Genomic DNA, 24197 nt, shown 5'->3' with positions numbered 1-24197 from the left:
TCTAAAACGAGAACTTGGCCGAGACATGATGCAATGTCCAGCTAATTCATTTTAGGGCAAGGGCAGTGAAATCAGGAGACTGGTTCGGGGACTTGGGTGGGGTTTCAATTGCGTTTTACTCATGGGAGGTGCTTAACGATACAGATACTGTATATGACCGCGCCATCATGGAACAGTTAATTCATATGGTCATTCTGAACCGTTTGGACAGGAGGCAGACACACGGATGACACCGCTGGTTCGTTCCTTTCCGCTGTGCTCCGGCTGAGGTAGTAGTTTGTGCTGTTGGTCGGGTTGTGACATGGCCTGCTGTGGAGATAACTGTGCAAACTACTACCTTGCCGGCGCTGGTGATATGCACATCAAGAAACCTGGATTATTATTTTTTCTAGAGCAAAAACATTTTTGGATCAGACCGATCCAAATTACTTTTTTGGCATTCTGAGTAACTGGATTTGTGCTGTTGTAATTTATTTACCATTCAATTAGGCCTATGTGTGTAATTGTTTGGCATATTAATGACAGAAGTGTTAGCCTATAGATGGGTACACTATATATACAAAAGTATGTGGACACCCCTTCAAATTTGTGTACTCTGCTATTTCAGCGTGTAAAAATGGTCTGTCCTCGTTTGCAACACTCATTACCGAGTTCCAAACTGCCTCTGGAAGCAACGTCAGAACACAAACCTAAGATCACCATGCGCAATGCCAAGCGTTGGCTGGAGTAGTGTAAAGCTCTCCGCCTTTGGACTATGGACCGTCTGGCAGTCCGACAGACCAATCTGGGTTTGGGGGATGCCCTGAGAATGCAACCTGCCCCAAATGCAAAGTGCCAATTGTAAAGTTTGGTGGAGGAATAATGGTCTGAGGCTGTTTTTCATGGTTCGGGTTAGGCCTCTTAGTTCCAGTGAAGGGAAATCTTAACGCTACAGCAACAATTACATTCTAGACGATTCTGTGCTTCTAACTTTGTGGCGACAGTTTGGTGAAGGCTCTCTCCTGCTTCAGCATGACAATGCCCTTCCCAGAAGAGTGGAGTCTGTTATAGCAGCAAAGGGGAGACCAACTCCATATTAATGCCCATGATTTTGGAATGAGATGTTTGACGAGCAGGTGTCCACATACTTTTGGTCATGTAGTGTAGGTGGTTGTCATCACCACCAGCTTGAGCACTTGTTTTTTTGTTCCATTCTAAATAAAGTAAAAATATTAACTTGCAGTTTCTCATTCACCCAGGGGCTCTTAGTTGTAGTATTGCTATTTCATTAACAACTAGGCCTACTACATATCAAATTACAGAGTCAATCCTGCCAGTGCATAGCATGGTCTCCGAGTAGACAAAACATAGCACATGTAAATCTGGGACACTCACCATAGTATGATATGTAACCATGCCAAATGACTGATGGTTACTTAAGGCAAAAAAAGTGGGGGGGACAGGTAAGACACACACACTTCAAGGTGCACAGTGTTTTCATATTCCAAATAGAGTAAGTAGGGGTCTCCAGTCTTTCTTGAAAAAAACGAATCAGATGCATCTAAATGAATTTAAAGTAATACATATAACGAAGAAAACAAACTTTCTGTTTTAGGTGATATACCTGACATAAAATCATTTTCACTGTTTTGCTGCAGCAATCACTTACAGTGCCTTGCAAAAGTATTCATCCCCCTTGGTGTTTTTCTTATTTTATTGTATTACTACCTGTAATTTAAATGGATTTTTATTTGAATTTCATGTAATGGAATAGTCAAAAAAATATTAAAAAATAATGGAAAAGTGGTGTGTTGTATATGTATTCACCCACCTAGATTTCAGACAGGTGGACTTTATTTAACTAATTATGTGACTTCAGAATGTAATTGGTTGCACCAGATCTTATTTAGGGGCTTCAAAGTGTCACATAATCTGTCACATGATCTCAGTATATATACACCTGTTCTGAAAGGCCCCAGAGTCTGCATCACCACTAAGCAAGCGGCACCATGAAGACCAAGGAGCTCTCCAAACAGGTCAGGACAAAGTTGTGGGGAAGTACAGATCAGGGTTGGGTTATAAAATAAATATCTGAAACTTTGAACATCCCACGGAGCACCATTTAAATCCATTATTAAAAAATTTAAAGAATATGGTACCACAAGAAACCTGCCAAGAGAGGGCTGCCCAACAAAATCACAGGCCAGGCAAGGAGGGCATTAATCAGCGGCAACAAAGAGACCAAAGATAACCCTGAAGGCGCTGCAAAGCTCCACAGCGGAGATTGGAGTATCTGTCCATAGGACCACTAAGCTGTACACGCCACAGAGCTGGGCTTTTCGGAAGAGTGGCCAGAAAAAAGCCATTGCTTAAAGAAAATAATAAGCAAACACGTTCGGTGTTTGCCAAAAGGCATGTGTAAGACTCCCCAAACATATGGAAGAAGGTACTCTGGTCAGATGAGACAAACATTTTGCTTTTTGGCCATCAAGGAAAACGCTATGTCTGGTGCAAACCCAACACCTTTCATCACCCCGAGAACACCATCCCCACAGTAAAGCATGTTGAAGCATCATGCTGTGGGGATGTTTTTCATTGGCAGGGCCTGGGAAACTGGTCAGAATTGAAGGAATGATGGATGGTGCTAAATACAGGGAAATTCTTGGGGAAAACCTGTTCCAGAGATTTGAGACTGGAACGGAGGTTCACCTTCCAGCAGGACAATGATCCTAAGCATACTGCTAAAGCAACACTCGAGTGGTTTAAGGGGAAACATTTAAATGTCTTGGAATGGCCTAGTCATAGCCCAGACCTCAATCCAATTGAGAATCTGTGGTATGACTTAAAGATTGCTGTACACCAGCGGAACCCATCCAACTTGAAGGAGCTGGAGCAGTTTTGCCTTGTAGAATGGGCAAAAATCCCAGTGGCTAGATGTGCCAAGCTTATAGAGACATACCCCAAGAGACTTGCAGCTGTAATTGCTGTAAAAGGTGGCTCTACAAAGTATTGACTTTGGGGGGAGGGGGGGGTGAATAGTTATGCACGCTCAAGTTTTCAGTTTTGTTTGTGTTATTTCTTGTTTGTTTCACAAGAAAAAATATTTTGCAGCTTCAAAGTGGTAGTCATGTTGTGTAAATCAAATGATACAAATCCCCCCCAAAAAATCAATTTTAATTCCAGGTTGTAAGGCAAAGGAATAGGAAAAATGTGAAGGAGTGAATACTTTCATAAGCCACTGTACATTAAATCATCATCAGGACTGAACCCCCTCCATGTCCAAACCCCTCTGACAATTACCTGTTAGAGCAATATTGATTTGGTATGTTGATTTTACTCTCCTCAAGAAGAAGTGGGAATGCAAAGAGCAATGGCATTGATTTGTTTTTGTGCCTCAGTGCCATTTTAATGCCACTTCAGATTGATTGATTGGCCTCGTGGTTTGGACTGAAACTTAATGCTTTCTGGAACTACTACTATTTCTGGCCAGGGCTGCTGACAGTCTCTGGTCCCAATAGAAGTCCTCTAATAATGCAAGATACAAGACACACATTTTGGGTTCAAGTGTTCACATACATTTAATTTTATTGTTTTTATTCTCTGAAAAAAAACACAAGGTAAAACATTTCCCCAAAGTCGTCATTGCACATAAATACATACCATAAACATTTACAAATATTATTATTAGTGTAGAAGAAATTAGATTAGTCAAAAATTGTCATGAAAATGTATAGCGTTTCACCACTCTCCTTTATTTGTTCTGAGAAATACACAAAGACATTCCTCAATCTTCTCATCACCAGGGAATGGCCTAAATTCTAATCCCTTTCATTATCAGTCACATGGATGAGTTTGGGTTTGCGGGATGATTTGGAACAAAACAACAGCAATTGGTAGGCTACTAAAATATACAGCAACAGGAGAGGCAAATATAGCCTGGTACCAGCCCAGTTTGTGCTTTATAACCAACTCCACTGCCGTGTAAGCAACAGTTTATGGCATACAAAGACTAACAGAGGAGTTTGATTAAAAAAAACATACAAATCTGCTACCAGGCTAGGTTAAATATATCTCCTGATACAGAGTAATAATGTCAAAATGCACTTTTCGTTTCATACCCTTTCTGTTTTACTTGTTGTTCTACTCTAGAAAATGTACAAATTCATAAACAAATACTTCATATCAAATAGTCCACACATATAGTAGTTAAGTAGTTAAGGCTTAACACATTAACTATAAATTCATACCACATAGTTAAGTATGAACAATCCATAAATAGGTTACAACGTAAGTTATATTACAGTACGTTAGTCAGCCTTCTGGACACTTTGGGGTAATAAATACAATACTGCATATCCAATTTCCTCACTTTCTTTGAAACCCCCATTCCTAGAAATACCCCCCAAAAACATACAGAAAAAAAGATATATTGTGGATGATGTTTTAGTCACTCAAAATGATATTTTAAATAGGAATCAGAATGATTGTTCAGGACTTTAAATCATGTTTTGTATTGTAATGGTTTTGACTTGAGGTTAATTGTTTTTGTGGGGGTGCCAGGTAGGTTGTGCCTACCAGAGAAAATATAGATTTCTCCTTTTTGGTTGAGAGGTAATGTGTCCCATCTGGTCCATCAAGTCTACACCAATACAATGGACTCATGTAAAAGTCAGTATGGACATACACTTTTCATAAACCCATAAAACATTGGAAATAACTTTAAAACAAATGTGTTCTTTTGCATTGGTTATATTACCAAAATAAATGATCGGTCACCCCTACAAACAATTAGTCAAAACCGTTACAATACAAAACATGATTTAAGGTCCTGAACAATCATTCTGATTCCCATGTAAAATAGCCTTTTGAGTGACTGAAACATCACCCACAATATATATATATTTTTACAATAACAATGCTCAATATCTGAGTAAAAGTCATTTTTCTCTCATGTCAAACAACCAGGAAGCCTGAAAAGACACACTGAGTGGGCAGGGACCTAATAGGCTGAGTGGGTGGGCAGCTCACCTTTTACTGACAGTTCTTGGGAAAAAGCCTACAGTTGAAGTCGGAAGTTTAGATACACCTTAGCCAAATACATTAAACTCAAATTTTCACAATTCCTGACATTTAATCCTAGTAAAAATTGCCTGTCTTAGGTTAGTTAGGATCACCGCTTTATTTTAAGAATGTGAAATGTCAGAATACTATTAGAGAAGGATTTATTTCAGCTTTTATTTCTTTCATCACATTCCCAGTCGGTCAGAAGTTTACATACACTCAATTAGTATTTGGTAGCATTGCCTTTAAATTGTTTAACCTGGGTCAAACGCTTCAGGTAGCCTTCCACAAGCTTCCCACAATAAGTTGGGTGAATTTCGGCCCATTCCTCCTGACAGAGCTGGTGTACTGAGTCAGGTTTGTAGGCCTCCTTGCTCGCACAAGCTTTTTCAGTTCTGCCCACAAATGTTCTATTGGATTGAGGTCAGGGCTTTGTGATGGCCACTCCAATACATTGACTTTGTTGTCCTTAAGCCATTTTGCCACAACTTTAGAAGTATGCTTGGGGTCATTGTCCATTTGAAAGACCAATTTGCGACCAAGCTTTAACTTCCTGACTGATGTTTGGAGATGTTGCTTCAATAAATCCACATAATGTCCCTGCCTCAGGATGCCATCTATTTTGTGAAGTGCACCAGTCCTTCCTGCAGCAAAGCACCCCCACAACATGATGCTGCCACCCCCATGCTTCACGGTTGGGATGGTGATCTTCGGCTCGCAAGCATCCCCCTTTTTCCTCCAAACATAACGATGCTCATTATGGCAAAACAGTTCTATTTTTGTTTCATCAGACCAGAGGACATTTCTCCAAAAAGTACGATCTTTGTCCCCATGTGTAGTTGCAAACCGTAGTCTGGCTTTTTCATGGCGGTTTTGGAACAGTGGCTTCTTCCTTGCTGAGCGGGCTTTCAGGTTATGTCGATATAGGACTCGTTTTACTGTGGATATAGATACTTTTGTACCTGTTTCCTCCAGCATCTCCACAAGGTTCGTTGCTGTTGTTCTGGGATTGGTTTGCACTTTTCGCACCAAAGTATGTTCATCTCTAGGAGACAGAACGCGTCTCCTTCCTAAGCGGTATGACGGCTGCGTGGTCCCATGGTGTTAATACTTGCGTACTATTGTTTGTACAAATGAACGTGGTACCTTCAGGCGTTTGGAAATCGCTCCCAAGGATGTACCAGACTTGTGGAGGTCTAAAAAAAAAAAAAAATCGGAGGTCTTGGCTGATTTCTTTTGATTTTCCCATGATGTCAAGCAAAGAGGCACTGAGTTTGAAGGTAGACCTTGAAATACATCCTCAGATAAACCTCCAATTGACTCAAATGATGTCAATTAACCTATCAGAAGCTTCTAAAGCCATGACATAATTTTCTGGAATTTTCCAAGGTGGTTTAAGGCACAGTCAACTTAGTGTATGTGAATGTCTGACCCACTGGAATTGTGACACATTGAATTATAAGTGAAATAATCTGTCGTAAATATTTGTTGGAAAAATGACTTGTGTCATGCACAAAGTAGATGTCCTAATCGACTTGCCAAAACTATAGTTTGTTAACAAGAAATTTGTGGAGTGGTTGAAAAACAAGTTTTAATGACTCCAACCTAAGTGTATGTAAACTTCCGACTTCAACTGTATGTCAAGCAACATGGACGCAGTGTTGCGGTGAGATTCTCAAGTAAATTTGCTGATACACAAAGCAATGGCACATGGTGACACAGACACTGAGTGACATGGCCGTGGCTTGCTATATAAAGTAGGCAGACAGGCATTGAGCCATTAAGTTTCTGTTCAATTGAACGTTAGAATGAGCACAACAAGTGACCTATGCAACTTCGAGCGTGGTATGATCGTCTGTACCAGGCGCACCGGATCCAGTATCACAGAAACGGACGCCCTACGGAGCTTTTCACAAACGACAGTGTCTAGGGTTTACCGAGAATTTCGCAGCAAAAAAAAAAAAATCCAGTCAGCGGCAGTCCTGTGTGTGAAAACAGCTTGTTGATGAGAGAGGTCAAAGGAGAATGGCAAGAATCGTACAAGCTATCATGATGGCCACAAACAGACAAATAAGGCGCAGTACAACAGTAGCGTGCAGAACGGCATCTCGGAAAGCACAACTCGTCAACTCACCAGGTTCCACTCCTATCAGCTAAAAACAAGAAGCGGCGGCTCCAGTGGGCACGCCATCACCAACACTGGACAATTGAGGAGTGGAAAAACATCCTCTGGTCCGAGGAATCCCAGTTCCTGTTGAGTCAGGAGTTGGCGTAAGCAGAATGGGTCTATCCTGCCTGGTGTCAACCGGTACAGGCTGGTGGTGTACTGGTGTGTGGAATCTTTTTCCTGGCACACACTAGGTCCCTTGATACTAATTGAGCAATGATTGAACGCCACAGCGTATCTGAACATTGTCACTGACCAAACCTGTTCACAGCATGAACGTACCAAACGTTCCGCAGTCCAATCTGCTGCAACTGCGTGGTGCTGTCGCGTCAGCATGGACCAACATCCCCGTGGAACATTTCCAACACCTTGTGGAATCCATGCCACAAGGAATTCAAACTGTTCTGGAGGCAAAGGGTGGTCTGACCCGGGACTAAATGAGTGTACCTATAAAAAAAAAAACTGTCCGGTGAGTCATGCAATGTCCATATATCATGACTATTAACGATAGTCAAGAAGTTTAGATGAATCTCCGTTTGACATGTGTAAGTACTTGACAACTGTATCTGAGTTTTGGGCAACCCTTCCCCCGCTTTTGTTCCATGCTGGCTGAAGACCGAGCTAGCCAGTTCCTAGCTAACACCAGACACAGATGAAAGTACAAACCTAAGTATATTTGCCTTAGATGAATAGGGGAAACCTCATTATATTTGCAGACATGCTGCAGTCAAATTTTAGCACCACTAAACTAACTACCTAAACCACTCCCCTCTGCGATATTGGTTACAAGGCGGTACCTATTTAAATTGGTGTATTAAAATGAGAGGATTTTGTGATGTCACAAAAAGCCCTTAATAATCGGCCTCCTGAATCCAAATGGGGGAATGGACCAGTAACTATATGATCAAACTTTTATCAATGTAGAAGCAATAGTCATTTTTCATACTTTGGCCATCCTACTTTGATCTGGTTTCACCCAAATATCATCAAATTTCATTAACATGATTTTGACTGTGCAAGACCTTTCAGGCCTATTCAATCAGTTTCAGTGTAAACCTGCCATGACCGACAACTGCACAGCAATTTCCTTGCTTTTCTTTAGGTGATGTCAGAGGTGTAACTGCATTGGAGCAGCTCTTGTCACCAAAGCACACCCGTCTATAAAACCCACCCGCATTGGAAGTTCAGAATGAGAAAGTGGAGGCTATATAGAAAGTGACACTCAAATTGAAACTCATTAAACAAATTAATAAGGATTGATGTCAGCCTAATTGAGGTGTAGATTACAGCACACATTCCAATGTTTCAGCTTGAAACAACAAGGCTGCATGGGATTTATACTAATGCGACTCGTGCATCCAATGGCAATGTCTGCGATAGGTATAATGCCGGGAGTCACTTGCTGATTTGACAGCTCCAACGATGTTAAACCTCTAAAATCATCGAAATAAATACACAACCTGCTATGCAGTTGTCGGTTATTGCGGGTTAAGGATTGGAAATAGCCCTAAATGTAGCACATGGTCTACTGATTGGTAGATAGCAGAGTCAAGAGCCAGAACTGAGTATCTTATGTTAGGAAAGCATCTTCGAGCACGGCATCTGTGAAAACTTCAGCCACCCTCAACAATACATCAAAGCTACCAATGTCACCAAAATATGTAATGTAACATGTAGGAAATGATATAGTATGTTTACATCAATTCGTATGTTTTATCATGGTATGTATGAAAAGAATAAAACAATGGTGCCGTATGACATATGTGGATTACTGACACTGAATTGAAGGATCAAGTGTGACAATAGATCAGTCAGTATAAATAAATCCTCTTACAATATTGAAAAGTAAAAGACGCATAGAATGGCACAAACTGAAGTGGCAATGGTGTAGGCCAACATACTTAATAATCCATTGAGTATATGACACCTAAAAACATCCTTCAGCAAAGAGATCTCTTTTCTTTGGGTTCAGTCTGAACTACTAAAACTATTTCCCAAAGCAAGCAGCATTACATGCAAATAAACATATTGAACATTATCAGCCTAAAATAATGATCTAACAGAAATAAATATACAGCTACATCATACGATTTGTAACAGAACTTGGGTCTTGGTCTATGAATACATAAGATAGAACTCTTAACTTATTGTTTTTTTAATGACTATGACCATTTTTACACCAATGAGGAAAAACGAGATCAAGTCATACAGAAACAGTACCATAGTAAAACTATTGCACCTTGCTCAGTCAGATTACGGTGAGGGATACAGAATCTATCTTCATTACATAGGCTACGTCAAGTCAAAAAATGTGCTCTTCACTACGTTCAGCCTCCCTTTCCAGTTGAGATGAGTGACATGTTTTAGAAAACTACATACATAATAATTTTAGTAGAAACCATTTTCTGCCAGACAAACACCTGTCTGTACTGAACCTTGGTAGGTCTGAAAGAAATACTGTACTTCAGGAAGTGACTCCTCTGAAGCCACACTGTGGCAAAGCAGGAAACAAAGCTGCACAGGTCAGCACAGTCCAACATCACATGACTGGGATCTCAGGTCACATACCACAATCTGAAGCTCATACCCGTTTAGGGAAGAAGGGAACATTGTAACATCTTGAAGGATTAGTTTCTTGAATATCACTTATAGTACAGCACTGAGAGGGGGGTGATACACAGAGAGAGTCAAAAAGAGAGGAGTACAGTACTGCTGGTTGAGGAGGGAGCCTGCCATAGAGATGGGAGTCTGCTCCAATCATGGCCTGTAGGTGGTTCTAGGGCTGGCGGTTTCCGTACATCAGAGGGATGATGTAACAGGAGATGTCGTCTCCAGATCCCAGCCGTTCATTAGTGATCCGCCAGCCTCGGTCCTTCAGTACTCCTCGCGCTCTCATCACCAGATCCTGAGCAGCCATCGTGTACCTGGTCACAGACATGAAGTGGAGGGGTGTTATGGCAAAAATGGTCCACTGTCAATAGTTGTATTTACTTTGTAAGATGTTGGATGTTTACGCAATTTACAAAATTGCATAATACAATGTTAGAAGGATGTCATGGAAAACTATTGAAAAATGTACTTTTACACGCACGCAGGTCCACTTGCACACAGACACACACCTACCTGTATAAGTCGTCGGGGTCACAGTTGGCCAAGAAGGTGGAGACCGATTCATTGACTTCCTTGTTGGACAGGACGTCCCAAAGGCCATCTGTTCCCATCACCAGGACGTCGTCAGCACCGTGCTCGTATTGGTTTAGGTTGTACACCGTCACCTAGAAAGAATAACAACAAAATGGGTCAGGTTGTGCACAATAACAGCAATAGCAGACTGAGTTAGCACCATGCTCGTACTGAGTCAGGTTGTACACCAGGGATCATCAACTAGATTCAGCCATGGCCCGACTGCAAATTGACTGCAAGAAGCCCAAACATATATAAAACATAATCATTTCAAAACTTGCTTAAATTTGTATACGATCACGTGTATCTCTATAATGCTTGGGAATACTTGGGAACAAATTTCCCAAATTAAAATCATCTGGAGCTAATTTCCTGGTGTTTTTAAAGTCTTATGTCCAACAATAAAAATGTGAAAACTTGGCGGTGCCAGATAAAACCACCTGCGGCCTGCCCACCAGTTAGGGAACCCTATTGTACACCTTCACCTGTAACAAACAACAGGGTCTTATTCAGGAGAGAACACCAATTACATATATAATCAAATAGGATCTCTGAGTCTGATATCAGACAACCTTGGTTTGACCATGACAGAGGAACTGTGGTACTGTACACCCTGAACCCGTAGTGTATGTGCTTTAGCCAACTCTTCTATCATCATACCATACAACAGTGTGGGAGCAGGCTACTGTAGACCCTGAAGCTAATTGCGCCAACAGTTGTTTAGAACTTCTTCCATTTTCTAATAATTGCGCCAACAGTTGTTGCCTTCTCACTAAGCTGCTTGCCTATTGTCCTGTAGCCCATCCCAGCCTTGTGCAGGTCTACAATTTTACCCCTGATGTCCTTACACAACTCTCTGGTCTTGGCCATTGTGGAGAGGTTGGAGTCTCTTTGATTGAGTGTGTGGACAGGTGTCTTTTATACAGGTAACGAGTTCAAACAGGTGCAGTTAATACAGGTATTGAGTGGAGAACAGGAGGGCTTCTTAAAGAAAAACTAACAGGTCTGTGAGAGCCGGAATTCTTACTGGTTGGTAGGTGATCAAATACTTATGTCATGCAATAAAATGCTAATTAATTACTTAAAAATCATACAATGTGATTTTCTGGATTTTTGTTTTACATTCCGTCTCTCACAGTTGAAGTGTACCTATGATAAAAATTACAGACCTCTACATGCTTTGTAAGTAGGAAAACCTGCAAAATCGGCAGTGTGTCAAATACTTGTTCTCCCCACTGTATGCACGCACCACTTTCCAGGTTTTTATTTTTTTAGAATTTTTTGAAACAAGTAATTTATTTCACTTCACCAATTTCCAGTTTCCAATCCAAAATCAAATCTAGAGTCGGCTTTCTATTCCGCAACAAAGCCTCCTTCACTCACGCCGCCAAACTTACCCTAGTAAAACTGACTATCCTACCGATCCTCGACTTCGGCGATGTCATCTACAAAATAGCTTCCAATACTCTACTCAGCAAACTGGATGCAGTTTATCACAGTGCCATCCGTTTTGTTACTAAAGCACCTTATACGACCCACCACTGCGACCTGTATGCCCTAGTCGGCTGGCCCTCGCTACATGTTCGTCGTCAGACCCACTGGCTCCAGGTCATCTACAAGGCTATGCTAGGTAAAGTGCCGCCTTATCTCAGTTCACTGGTCACGATGGCTACACCCACCCGTAGCACGCGCTCCAGCAGGTGTATCTCACTGATCATCCCTAAAGCCAAAACCTCATTTGGACGCCTTTCCTTCCAGTTCTCTGCTGCCTGCGACTGGAACGAATTGCAAAAATCTCTGAAGTTGGAGACTTTTATCTCCCTCAACAACTTTAAAAATCTGCTATCCGAGCAGCTAACCGATCGCTGCAGCTGTATATAGTTCATCTGTAAACTACCCACCCAATTTACCTACCTCACCCCCCACACTGCTTTTATTTATTTACTTTTCTGCTCTTTTGCACACCAGTATCTCTTCTTGCACATGATCATCTGATGATTTATCACTCCAGTGTTAATCTGCTAAATTGTAATTATTCGATTTATTGCCTACCTCCTCATGCCTTTTGCACACATTGTATATAGATTCTCTCTTTTTTTTCTACCATGTTATTGACTTGTTTATTGTTTACTCCATGTGTAACTCTGTGTTGTCTGTTCACACTGCTATGCTTTATCTTGGCCAGGTCGCAGTTGCAAATGAGAACTTGTTCTCAACTAGCCTACCTGGTTAAATAAAGGTGAAATAAAAATAAAATAAATAAATAAAACATTTGTACTATTTTGTGTATGTCCATTACATGAAATCCAAATAAAAATCTATTTCAATTACCGGTTGTAATGCAACAAAATAGGAAAAATGCCAAGGGGGACGAATACTTTTGCAAGACACTGTACAAGATAGTGTGTGTGTGTGTGTGTGTGGGTAGAATGGTGCCAGGATGCTACACACAGTGTGTCATCATTGGATTTACCTCTGGACAGCAGGACAGGAAAGGCTTGATGTAGATGTTGGAATCGTGGACTTTAAGATCATGGTCACCAAGGCCTCTGGTCACTCCTATAGTGGCCATTACTCTGGCCTGAGGAAAAGTTTTAAAGACACCAGTTAGTATACTATTAAACTAAGATATACATCACTTTTTCCTATGTAATAAACTCTGTTATAAATTCTGTTCACATCCACATTTAAACACAGACACACACACTCTCTCGCATTCACGCACGTTACACACACACAAACAACCTTTTTCCCTTCGCCGTAGACCAGTGGGAACCTTAGGTCCTCATCTTCTATGGTTTTATACGCCCTGTGTGGAAAGAGGAGACAATAATGGGTTTTTATTTCATGGTTTATAGCGCTGAGCATTACACACTGTATTTGATGTTCCTCATTATACCTGTCGCTGAAGGGAGGAGAGAACGCGAGAGATGGAGCGAGATGACAGAGAAAGAAAACAGTAAAAATCAGCTGAGAACGAGGGAAGCAGATGGAGACCTCAGAGAGCTCTTTCAATTATGTTAGAGTTCATGTAGTTTTTCCTTCTTTGCTTTATAACAGGGAAGGGAGACAATATGGTTCTTCAGAGCCACAGTCAGCAAGTTTAATCCCTTCCTCTAGTTTCACATACACACACTGTGGTCTAAGGCACTGGATCTCAGTGCAAGAGGCATCGCTACAGTCCCTGGTTCGTATCCAGGCTGTATCACATCCGGCCGTGATTGGGAGTCCCATAGGGCGGCGCACAATAGGCCCAGCGTCGTCCGATCAGTGTAGGCCGTCATTGTAAATAAAAATGAGTTCTTCACTGACTTGCCTAGTTAAATAAAGGTTAAAAAGGAGTTTGTGTGAATTTCACAGTCATTTCCAGGCGGCTCACTAGCAAGTAAGTTACTGTATTTCATATTGCAGTACACCTATTGTAATCTAAATACACTCAATGCAAGCACTGTGTAATGACACACATTACAATACCGTAGAATTGATTGTATTATGCTGTAAAAAGTAAATGTTACCATAATCCCCCCCCCCCCCATGGCAGAGAGAAACATTTGTTTTAAAGTTAATTTCCTGCAGTTCTACAAATTTTGCCATGGGGCAGAGACATTCTTTGCAGTTTTACAGCAATCTCCTGCAATTCTGCCCATTTTACCATGGAGGGAGTGGAGATTTGTTTTTGCAGTTTTAATGGCTAATTGAGTGACTGTCAGTGACTGACATGAGATAAAAACTGCTGATGCACAACCGAATTTCAAAGTTGCACCCTGTATATTCTACTATTCTAACTCTCATCAATAAATTGAGACCTCGACTGACTTCCAAAAAACTGTCGCCGGCGACCCCTTCACTTATGCCTGTGTTTCCATTGAATTACATTGTCCACTCTACCGATAGTTTTGTCACACAAACTTTTGCGATAAATGACAAACTTGCCCAATTTGGTTTTCGCACATGGTCTCTAGACAGCAGTTCGCTGATAAAGTGGACACGGGACAGATTATGAGATAGATAATTGTTTGTTAATGGCAGCTAAGCATCAATCATCATGTCACTAGCATACAAATTAAGACCCTTGATATTTATTGGAAAGGAGCATTGAGCTCATCACCGTGCACTTTCACCAACCTGTAGCCTAAACTGTGCATGCTTTTTCAATTCGCACACAACATAATATCGCATGACTGCACATTTACCTTGAAATGATTATGGTTCTATCAGCAATTGTGCATTTCGTTGCATTTTTAATTTTACCTACACAAAAAGGTCATGTCGAACGAACAAATTGTCGGTCAACATTTATGAAATTGTACCGACACTTCCTGTTTCCATTACACGTCTTTGATTTTTTTTCTTATACGCCAGGAGTTTACTAGCATAAAAACTGAGGAGGAAACGTGGTTAGTGACTGATATGAAGGCTTGTTTACTACTGTGACTGTGACACAAAGAACGTTGCAATAGTACACAATACCGAAGATGGAATAGAAATAGATTGTCATTCTATTCCTGTAATTGGAGTTACACTGGAAGGGCAGATCATGTTGATTACTCCAATAATAACAATATAATAACAATAAAATAACATTTAATGTGACCCATAGAGAAACTGTACCATCCAGAGCAATAGCTGTAAAAAATATCAGTACACATCCATATATTGGAGAGCGATACTGAACAAGTTCCCCCTCCTCATCTAGCCTCGATTGAACCTTCCTGAATCAGCTCACTGTGGTAATGATAATATACTGTACTCACATAACATCAAACAGCATATTTAAACAGACAGGCTCTGCCCAGCCCACATCTCTCCGTTATGTCTACCTTTCTCTCGTGCAAGACCCAAGGCTCTGGGTATACTACAGAGATGAAGGTGAAACACTGTCTCACTCATTATAACCACTCTGCCTTCCCAAGGACATTAATTAGTGAATGGAGTGCATAGACGCATGCACATCCCAGCAGAATGCCGGATCTCTCTAAACCAACAAGATCTCACGATCTCACTTCAAAACTCAACAGATAAATTAAGGCATTCATTCCGACTGGTTAAAGTAAGGGTTAAGGTTTGGGATAAGGTTAAAACAGAAAAAAATACAAATTAGGGCCTCAAACTGGGAATGAACCCGTAATCCTCTGAGCTGTAGTTCATGGTTTAGAGACGGTTAAAAGAGGGATTTCACCCTGGGGGACCATGGGTTTGTTTTGATCATGACAGAGGGATTTCTATGTCAGTGATAGGGTGCATTGTTCGCACGCCAAACAATGCACCCTACGACGACTTTCAGTGTATTGGGATGGAAGGTGCAAGATCTGAAAATAAATCTAGTCATGCTTGTGGCATTTTGCGGAGTCTCTATTTCATACTGATCGCATGGTCATGGTCATGATATGAGAACTGAGGATGGATGAACAACATTGTAATTACTCCACAATACTAACCTAAATGACAGAGTGAAAAAAAGGAAGTCCGTACCGAATAAAAAAGATTCCAAAACATGCATTCTGTTTGCAACAAGTCACTTAAGAAATACTGCAAAAAATAGAAAACAAGGTTGTCCACTATCGGCATATCTATTTATTATTGGTATCAAAATGTTAGCTGTTAAAATTAGATCCAACAATAATATTAAGAGATTAGAAATCTGTGGCTATACGCTGATGATTCATGTTTCTTTTTAAACCACAATTAGAATCCTTCCACAGGAGGGAATCTAGATAATTTTGCTAAACTTCCTGGATTAAAAGTGTACTATATTACTTATTGGATCACAAAAAAATGCAACTTTTACATTACCGTGTAGTTTACCAATAAAATGATCTGACGGTGATGTGGATATACTCGGTATACATATCCCGAAAGAAAGAAATGATCTCACTCCAATACATTTTAATAGAAAGTTAACAAAAATAGATAAGATCTTGCTACCATGGAAAGAAAAATAACTGTCTATTTGTGGAAAAATCACCCTGATTAACTCTTTAGTCATATCACAGTTTATCTATTTGCTTATGGTTTTGCCTACACCTAGTGACCTGCTTTTTAAATTATATGAACAAAAAATATTCAACTTTATTTGGAATGGCAAGCCAGACAAAATTAAAAGGGCCTATTTATATAATGAATATGAATTCGGAGGGCATAAATTATTATTAAATATTAAAGCATTAGACCTCTCACTAAAGGCATCAGTCATACAAAAATTATACTTCAATCTGAAATGGTTCTCTAGTAAATTAGTAAGAATGTCTCACCCCATGTTCAAGAATGGCCTTTTTCCTTTTATTCAGATTACAACTGCTCACTTTCGGTTATTAGAAAACGAAATCTCCGAAATCTCGTTATTTTTAAACAAGCCTCAGAATTGGTTGCAATTTCAGTTTAATCCACCTGAAAAGATAGAACAAATATTACAACAAATATTGTGGTTAAACTCAAATATACTAATTGATAAAAAAAAAACGATTTTTCAATAAAATGTTTAAAAAAGGTATAATTTTTGTAAATTATATCATAAATAGGACTGGTGGAGTTGTCACACATGCAGGTAACACAGACATATGGAAATGTCTGCTCTACCCAAAATTACAACCAACAAATTGCAGCATTACCACAAAAATGGAAGAGGCAAGTAGAAGGAACTTGTCTGTCGGAGACCATAAATGGTTAAAGAAAATTGTGATGAATAAAAATATATACCAATTTCCTTTAAGGACCAAAATATCGACAGCTGTGCCATATAAATCGCAAAACATTTGGGAAGAGATTTTCGATGTACCGATTCCACGGCACTGTGATAACATACAGGAACTCAAGTCCTTCTGTTCATCCGACCTAGAATATCTTCACAATCAAATTCCCGACTGTACTATCTCCCGAGATCATTTTCGTCAATAATAGCCACAGTGGTCTATCCCCCCTCAAGCCTATACCACGACGGCCCTCAAAGAACTTCACTGGACTTTATGCAAACTGGAAACCACATATCCTGAGGTTGCATTTATTGTAGCTGGGGATTTTAAGGAAAAGGCTCCCGAAATTCTATCAACATATTGATTGTTGTACTCACACTGCTAAAACTCTCGACCATTGTTATACTACCTTCCAGAATGCATTTAAGGCCCTCCCCCACCCTCCATTCAGGTAAATTGGACCACGATTCCATCTTGCTCCTCCCCTCCTATAGGCAGAAACTCAAACAGGAAGCACCCGTGGTAAGGACTATTCAACGCTGGTCTGACCAATTGGAATCCACGCTTCTAGATTGTTTTGATCAAGCGAACTGGGATTAGTTCAGAGTAGCCTCAGAAAAAAATATATACCGATACGGTGAAATAGTTTATCAGGAAGTGCATAGGAGATGTTGTATCCACTGTGACTATTAAAACATACCCCAACCAGAACCTGTGGATAGATGGGAGCATTCGCGCAAAACTGAAAGGGCAAACCACCGCATTTAATCAGGGTAAGAAGACTGGGAATATGGAAGAATACAAACAGTGTAGTTATTCCCTCCGCAAAGCAGTCAAGCAGGATAAACGTCGGTATAGTGACAAAGATGAGTCCCAGTTCAACGGCTCAGACACGAGACGTATTTGGCAAGGTCTACAGACAATCACGGATTATAAAAGGAAAAAGGACACCGACGTCTTGCTTCCAGACAGGCTTAACATCTTCTTCGCTCGCTTTGAGGATATAATACAGTGCCACCGACGCGGCCCGCTATCACGGACTGTGGGCTCTCCTTCTCTGTAGCCGACGTGAGAAAGACATTTAAGCATGTTAACCCTCGTAAGGCTGCCGGCCCAGATGGTATCCCTAGCCACATCCTCAGAGCATGCACAGACCAGCTGGCTGGTGTGTTTACAGATAAATTCAATCTCTCCCTATCCCAGTCTGTTGTCCCCACATGCTTCAGGATGGCCACCATTGTCCCTATACCTAAGTCATTTAGTTCAATTACCTTTGCTTTCTATCGCCCCGTAGCACTCACCTTTGTCATCATGAAGTGCTTTGAGAGACTAGTCGAGGATCATATCACCTCCACCTTACCTGCCACCTTAGACCCACTTCAATTTGCTTACCGCCCCAATAGATCCACAGACGATACAATCGCCACAACACTGCACACTGCCCTGTCCCATCTGGACAGGAGGCATATCTACGTCAGAATGCTGTTCATTGACTATAGCTCTGCATTCAACACCATAGTACCCTCCAAGCTCATCATCAAGCCTGAGGCCCTAGGTCTGAACCCCGCCCTGTGCAACTGGGTCCTGGACTTCCTGATGGGTCGCCCCCAGGTGGTGAAGGTAGGAAACAACACCTCCTCTTTACTGATCCTCAACACTGGGGCCTCATAAGGGTGCATGCTCAGCCCCCTCCTGTACTCCCTGTTCACCCATGACTGCGTGGCCAAGTACGCCTCCAACTCAATGTCTAGTTTGAGAAACAGACGCCTCACAAGTCTTCAACTGGCAGCTTCATTAAATAGTACCTGCAAAACACCAGTCTCAACGTCAACAGTCAAGAGGCGACTCCTGGATGCTGGCCTTCTAGGCAGAGTATCAAAGAAAAAGACATATCTCAGACTGGCCAATAAAAATAAAAGATTAAGATGGGCAAAAGCACACAGATACTGGACAGAGGAACTCTGCCGAGAAGGCCAGCATCCCGGAGTCGCCTCTTCACTGTTGACGTTGAGACTGGTGTTTTTTATGAGTACTATTTAATGAAGCTGCCAGTTGAGGACATGTGAGGCGTCTGTTTCTCAAACTAGACAGTAATGTACTTGTCATCTTGCTCAGTTGTGCACCGGGGCCTCCCACTCCTCTTTCTATTCTGGTTAGAGACAGTTTGCGCTGTTCTGTGAAGGGAGTAGTACACAGCGTTGTACGAGATATTCAGTTTCTTGCCAATTTCTCGCATGGAATAGCCTTAATTTCTCAGAACAAGAATAGACTGATGAGTTTCAGAAGAAAGGGCTTTGTTTCTAGCCATTTTGAGCCTGCAATCAAACCCACAAATGCTGATGCTCCAGATACTCAACTAGTCTGAAGAAGGACAGTTTTATTGCTTCTTTAAATCAGGACAACAGTTTTCAGCTGTGCTAACATCATTGCAAAGGGGTTTTCTAATGATCAATTAGCCTTTTAAAATTATAAACTTGGATTAGCTAACACAATGTGCCATTGGAACACAGGTGTGATGGTTGCTGATAATGGGCCTCTATACGCCTATGCAGATATTCCATTCAAAATCTGCAGTTTCCAGCTACAATAGTCATTTACTACATTAACAATGTCTACACTGTATTTCTGATCAATTTGATGCTATTTTAATGGACAAAAAAGGTGCTTTTCTTTCAAAAACAAGGACATTTCTAAGTACTCATTCAAGGGTTTTCCTTTATTTTTACTATTTTCTACATTGTACAAGACACCAAAACCATGAAATAACACATACAGTATGGAATCATGTCGTAACCAAAAAAGTGTTAAACAAATCAAAATATGTTTTATATTTGAGATGCTTCAAATAGCCCCCCTTTGCCTTGATAACAGCTTTGCACACTGTTGGCATTCTCTCAACCAGCTTCATGAGGTAGTCACCTGGAATACATTTCAATTAACATGTGTGCCTTGTTAAAAGTTAATTTGTGGATTTTCTTCCCTTCTTAATGTGTTTGAGCCAATCAGTTGTGTTGTGACAAGGTATAGGGTGGTATACATAAGATAGCCCTATTTCATACAGAAGATAGCCCCCCACAAAAAAGGTATTGACTCAGGGGTGTGAATACTTATGTGAGTTCTATATTTAATTTTCAATAACTTTGCACAATTTTCTAAAAACATGTTTTCACTTTGTCATTATGGGGCATTGTGTTTAGATGAGTGAGAGAAAAATAATAATTGTATCCGTTTTGAATTCAGGCTTTAACACAACAAAATGTGGAATAAGTCAAGGGGTATGAATACTTTCTGAATGCACTGTATACAAGGTGACAATTGTTTTTCCAGTCTCTGAAAGTTTATAACTCCTGTGGTGCAGTGCTTCCTGATCTGGACCCGTACCTCCCCCAATACAGGCTTTTTTGAAAGGGAGGGAGACACAACACAAAATCCTTTGTGAAAAAACGAAGAACTGACCAGACCGCAATGGCTTCAAATGATTCCTCTCATCAACACAAATTTGACGATGGAGCATTTTTTGATATTCTATTCTATTGACATTCAAATTATTGTTCTGTTTACTAACTTAACTAGGTAGCTAGTCTAGCTAGCTAAGTTAGCTAAACAGCTATCGGTAGCTATATCTATGAGGTTTTTACAAATCGGAGATCTATTTTATCTTGATAGTAAAACGTATATATTGTTTTCATAGAAATTGCTACTGAACAGCAAGCTACTAACATTGCAACCAGCTACCTAAAGCTAGGTTTACCAGTAAACGTTAGCTTGACTGGAGTTGGCTAGCTAGTTTGCCTGGTGCCTGCTAACTTGCTATGTGCCAAGCCTCGCTGTCACAGCCGTCAACAGAAGCAGACCAAGGTGCTGCGTGGTAAGCGTTCATAATCCTTTTTATTAGAAAAATGACGCCAACTAAACAATAAACAAAATAAACAACCGTGAAGCTTAAGGGCTATGTGCCACAAACAAAGTTAACTTCCCACAAACACAGGTGGGAAAAAGGGCAGCCTAAGTATGGTTCTCAATCAGAGACAACGATAGACAGCTGTCCCTGATTGAGAACCCTACCTGGCCAAAACATAGAACATAGAATACCCACCCCAACTCACGCCCTGACCAAACCAAAATAGAGACATAAAAAGGATCTCTAAGGTCAGGGCGTGACAGTACCCCCCCCCCCCCCCCAAAGGTGCGGACTCCGACCGCAAAACCTAAACCTATAGGGGAGGGTCTGGGTGGGCATCTATCCGTGGTGGCGGCTCAGGTGTGGGACGCAGACCCCGCTCCACCACTGGCTCACCCCACTTTGGTGGCACCTCTGGTGCGGGGACCCTCGTCGTCGACCCCGGATTGGGGACCCTCGTTGCGGGCCCCGGACTGGGCTCCCTCGTTGCGGGCCCCGGACTGAGCACCCTCGTTGCGGGCCCCGGACTGGAGGCCTTCGCTGGAGGCTTCGTGCCATGACTCCTCACTGGAGGCTTCTTGCCATGGATCATCACTGGAGGCTTCGTGCCATGGATCATCACTGGAGGCTTCGTGCCATGACTCCTCACTGGAGGCTTCGTGCCATGGATCATCACTGGAGGCTTCTTGCCATGGATCATCACTGGAGGCTTCTTGCCATGGATCATCACTGGAGGCTTCTTGCCATGGATCATCACTGGAGGCTTCTTGCCATGGATCATCACTGGAGGCTTCGTGCAATGGATAATCATTGGAGGCTTTGTGCCATGGAGCATCACTGGAGGCTTCTTGCCATGGATCATCACTGGAGGCTTTGTGCCATGGATCATCACTGGAGGCTTTTTGCCATGGATCTTCACTAGAGGCTTCTTGCCATGGATCATCACTGGAGGCTTCGTGCCATGGATCATCACTGGAGGCTTCTTGCCATGGATCATCACTAGAGGCTTCGTGCCATGGACCATCACTGGAGGCTTCTTGCCATGGATCATTACTGGAGTGAGGAGACGTATGGGCAGTCTGGTACGTGGAGCTGCCACAGTGCTCACAAGGCTGGGGAGACACGCAGGAGGATTAGTTATAGGCGCAGGCACAGGACTCACCAGGCTGGAGAGACATACAGGAGGCCCTGTCCTTCTGGGGACAGGCACAGGATACACTGGGCCGTGGAGGCGCACTGGAGGTCTTGAGCGTAGAGCCTGCACAACCCGTCCTGGCTGGATGGTTATTTTTGCCCTGCAGATGTGAGGCACTGGCACAGGACCCACTGGGCTGTGCAGATGCACAGTGGATATCCTGGGCCGTAGTGACGTACTGCCGGCATCCTCCAACCTGGCTGGATGCCCACTCTAGCCCGGCCGATTCGGGGAGCTGGAAGGTAGCGCACCGGGCGCTCTGCACGCGCACTGGAGACACTGTGCGCTCCACCGCATAACATGGTGCCTGACCAGTACGACGCTCGCCAAGGTAAGCAAGGGGAGTTGGCTCAGGTCTCCAACCTGACTCAGCCACACTCCCCATGTGTCCCCCCCCCCCCCCAATATATATCTTTTTTTTGGAGCTTCCTCTCGGGCTTCCTTGCTAGCCGAGTCCCTTCGTAACGCTGCCGCTCTGCTCTTGCTGCCTCCAGTTCCTCCTGTGGACGGCGATACTCCCCAGCCTGCCTCCATGGTTCCTTACCGTCCAGGATCTCCTCCCAAGTCCATGAATCCTGGACACGCTGCTCCTCCTTACCACGCTGCTTGGTCCGTTGTTGGTGGGAAGTTCTGTCACGGCCGTCAACAGAAGCAGACCAAGGTGCAGCGTGGTGAGCATACATTATCCTTTTTATTATAAAAATTACGCCAACAAAACAATAAACAAAATAAACAACCGTGAAGCTTAAGGGCTATGTGCCACAAACAAAGTTAACTCCCCACAAACACAGGTGGGAAAAAGGGCAGCCTAAGTGTGGTTCTCAATCAGAGACAACGAAAGACAGCTGTCCCTGATTGAGAACCCTACCTGGCCAAAACATAGAACTACAAAACATAGAACATAGAATACCCACCCCAACTCACGCCCTGACCAAACCAAAATAGAGACATAAATAGGATCTCTAAGGTCAGGGCGTGACACTCGCATTTGTAACCTGTTAGCAAACATGTGTAACATCAACACCTGTAAAAAAATTTACTAGCTAGCTATGGAACATAATTGACAAAGGTTGACATTGAAATGCATCCACTATCTTAATATTAACCAATCTAAAAACTATAAGCATCACACATGATAGCATTCCAAACAGATGTAAATAACAATTATTGGCTATCCAGCCAGCTAGGTTTACTAACAGTGAGGAGAAACAATAATGCAATAATTTACTGTTGTTGTCACGCCCTGACCATAGAGAGCTTTTATTCTCTATGTTGGTTAGGTCGGGGTGTGATTTAAGGGTGGGTTATCTAGGTGAATTATATTTCTATGTTGGCCTAGTATGGTTCCCAATCAGAGGCAGCTGTTTATCGTTGTCTCTGATTGGGGATCATATTTAGGTAGCCATTTCCCATTGTGCTTTGTGGGATCTTGTCTAGGTATAGTTGCCTGTGAGCACTACTCTGAGCTTCACGTGTCGTTTGTTTGCTTTATTGTTTTGTTCTTTAAGTTTTCTATTCCAAAATAAAGGATGGAAACATACCACGCTGCATCTTGGTCCGCTCATTTCAACGATCGTGACAGTTGTAAATCTATTTTTGTCTTACAGACAATACCTTGTGGTACCTGGGCTTCTTCCTGGAGTGGATTCTAGATAGAGAGAAACATAATTCCTTTGCCTGTGTGTTTTCATTGGAGCAGAACTGTATCCCTCTCAATGGATTGGACATTATGCTAGATTTTAAGCAATAGATGACAAGAGGAGCTGAATGGCAGTTTAATCATGACAACACCCCTCCCATCATTTGCTAATCAACAGATGTCTGCACTTTACACCTCAAGACATATATTCCCTGCACTTTACTACATTGATCATACTGTATTTTCTTCCTGAATATTTCTTTGTGAATGGCAATTTCATCATGACCATCTCTCTCATCATCTGCTGATCCATCAGTTCTCATTTTGAGTTAGCATTAAATAGTGTACATTCCCCTGTATTTTAGAATTTGACAAATCTTTTT

General features: G+C 41.8%; 2 protein-coding genes across 2 annotated transcripts in view; one reads left to right on the top strand and one right to left on the bottom strand.

The window, feature by feature from the left end:
* Positions 1-22758, top strand: part of LOC129838499 (ubiquitin carboxyl-terminal hydrolase 15-like) — a 65161-nt gene extending 42403 nt beyond the window's left edge. The window contains exon 22 of the mRNA XM_055905496.1: positions 22670-22758. Within this exon, the coding sequence (XP_055761471.1) occupies positions 22670-22747 (78 nt within the window). The 3' untranslated portion in view covers positions 22748-22758. The remainder of the gene's footprint in view (positions 1-22669) is intronic.
* The window catches only part of LOC129838501 (protein phosphatase 1H-like), a 60036-nt gene continuing 39377 nt past the window's right edge, over positions 3539-24197 (bottom strand). Inside the window, exons 7-10 of the mRNA XM_055905498.1 lie at positions 13136-13199; positions 12864-12971; positions 10331-10482; positions 3539-10131 (exon numbers count right to left, since the gene is read on the bottom strand). Coding sequence (XP_055761473.1) covers positions 9984-10131; positions 10331-10482; positions 12864-12971; positions 13136-13199 — 472 coding nt within the window. The 3' untranslated portion in view covers positions 3539-9983. The remainder of the gene's footprint in view (positions 10132-10330; positions 10483-12863; positions 12972-13135; positions 13200-24197) is intronic.

This window comes from Salvelinus fontinalis, chromosome 39 (genome assembly GCF_029448725.1).
Source record: "Salvelinus fontinalis isolate EN_2023a chromosome 39, ASM2944872v1, whole genome shotgun sequence".
Lineage (NCBI taxonomy): Eukaryota > Metazoa > Chordata > Actinopteri > Salmoniformes > Salmonidae > Salvelinus > Salvelinus fontinalis.
This window is presented reverse-complemented; position numbering and strand designations above follow the sequence as displayed.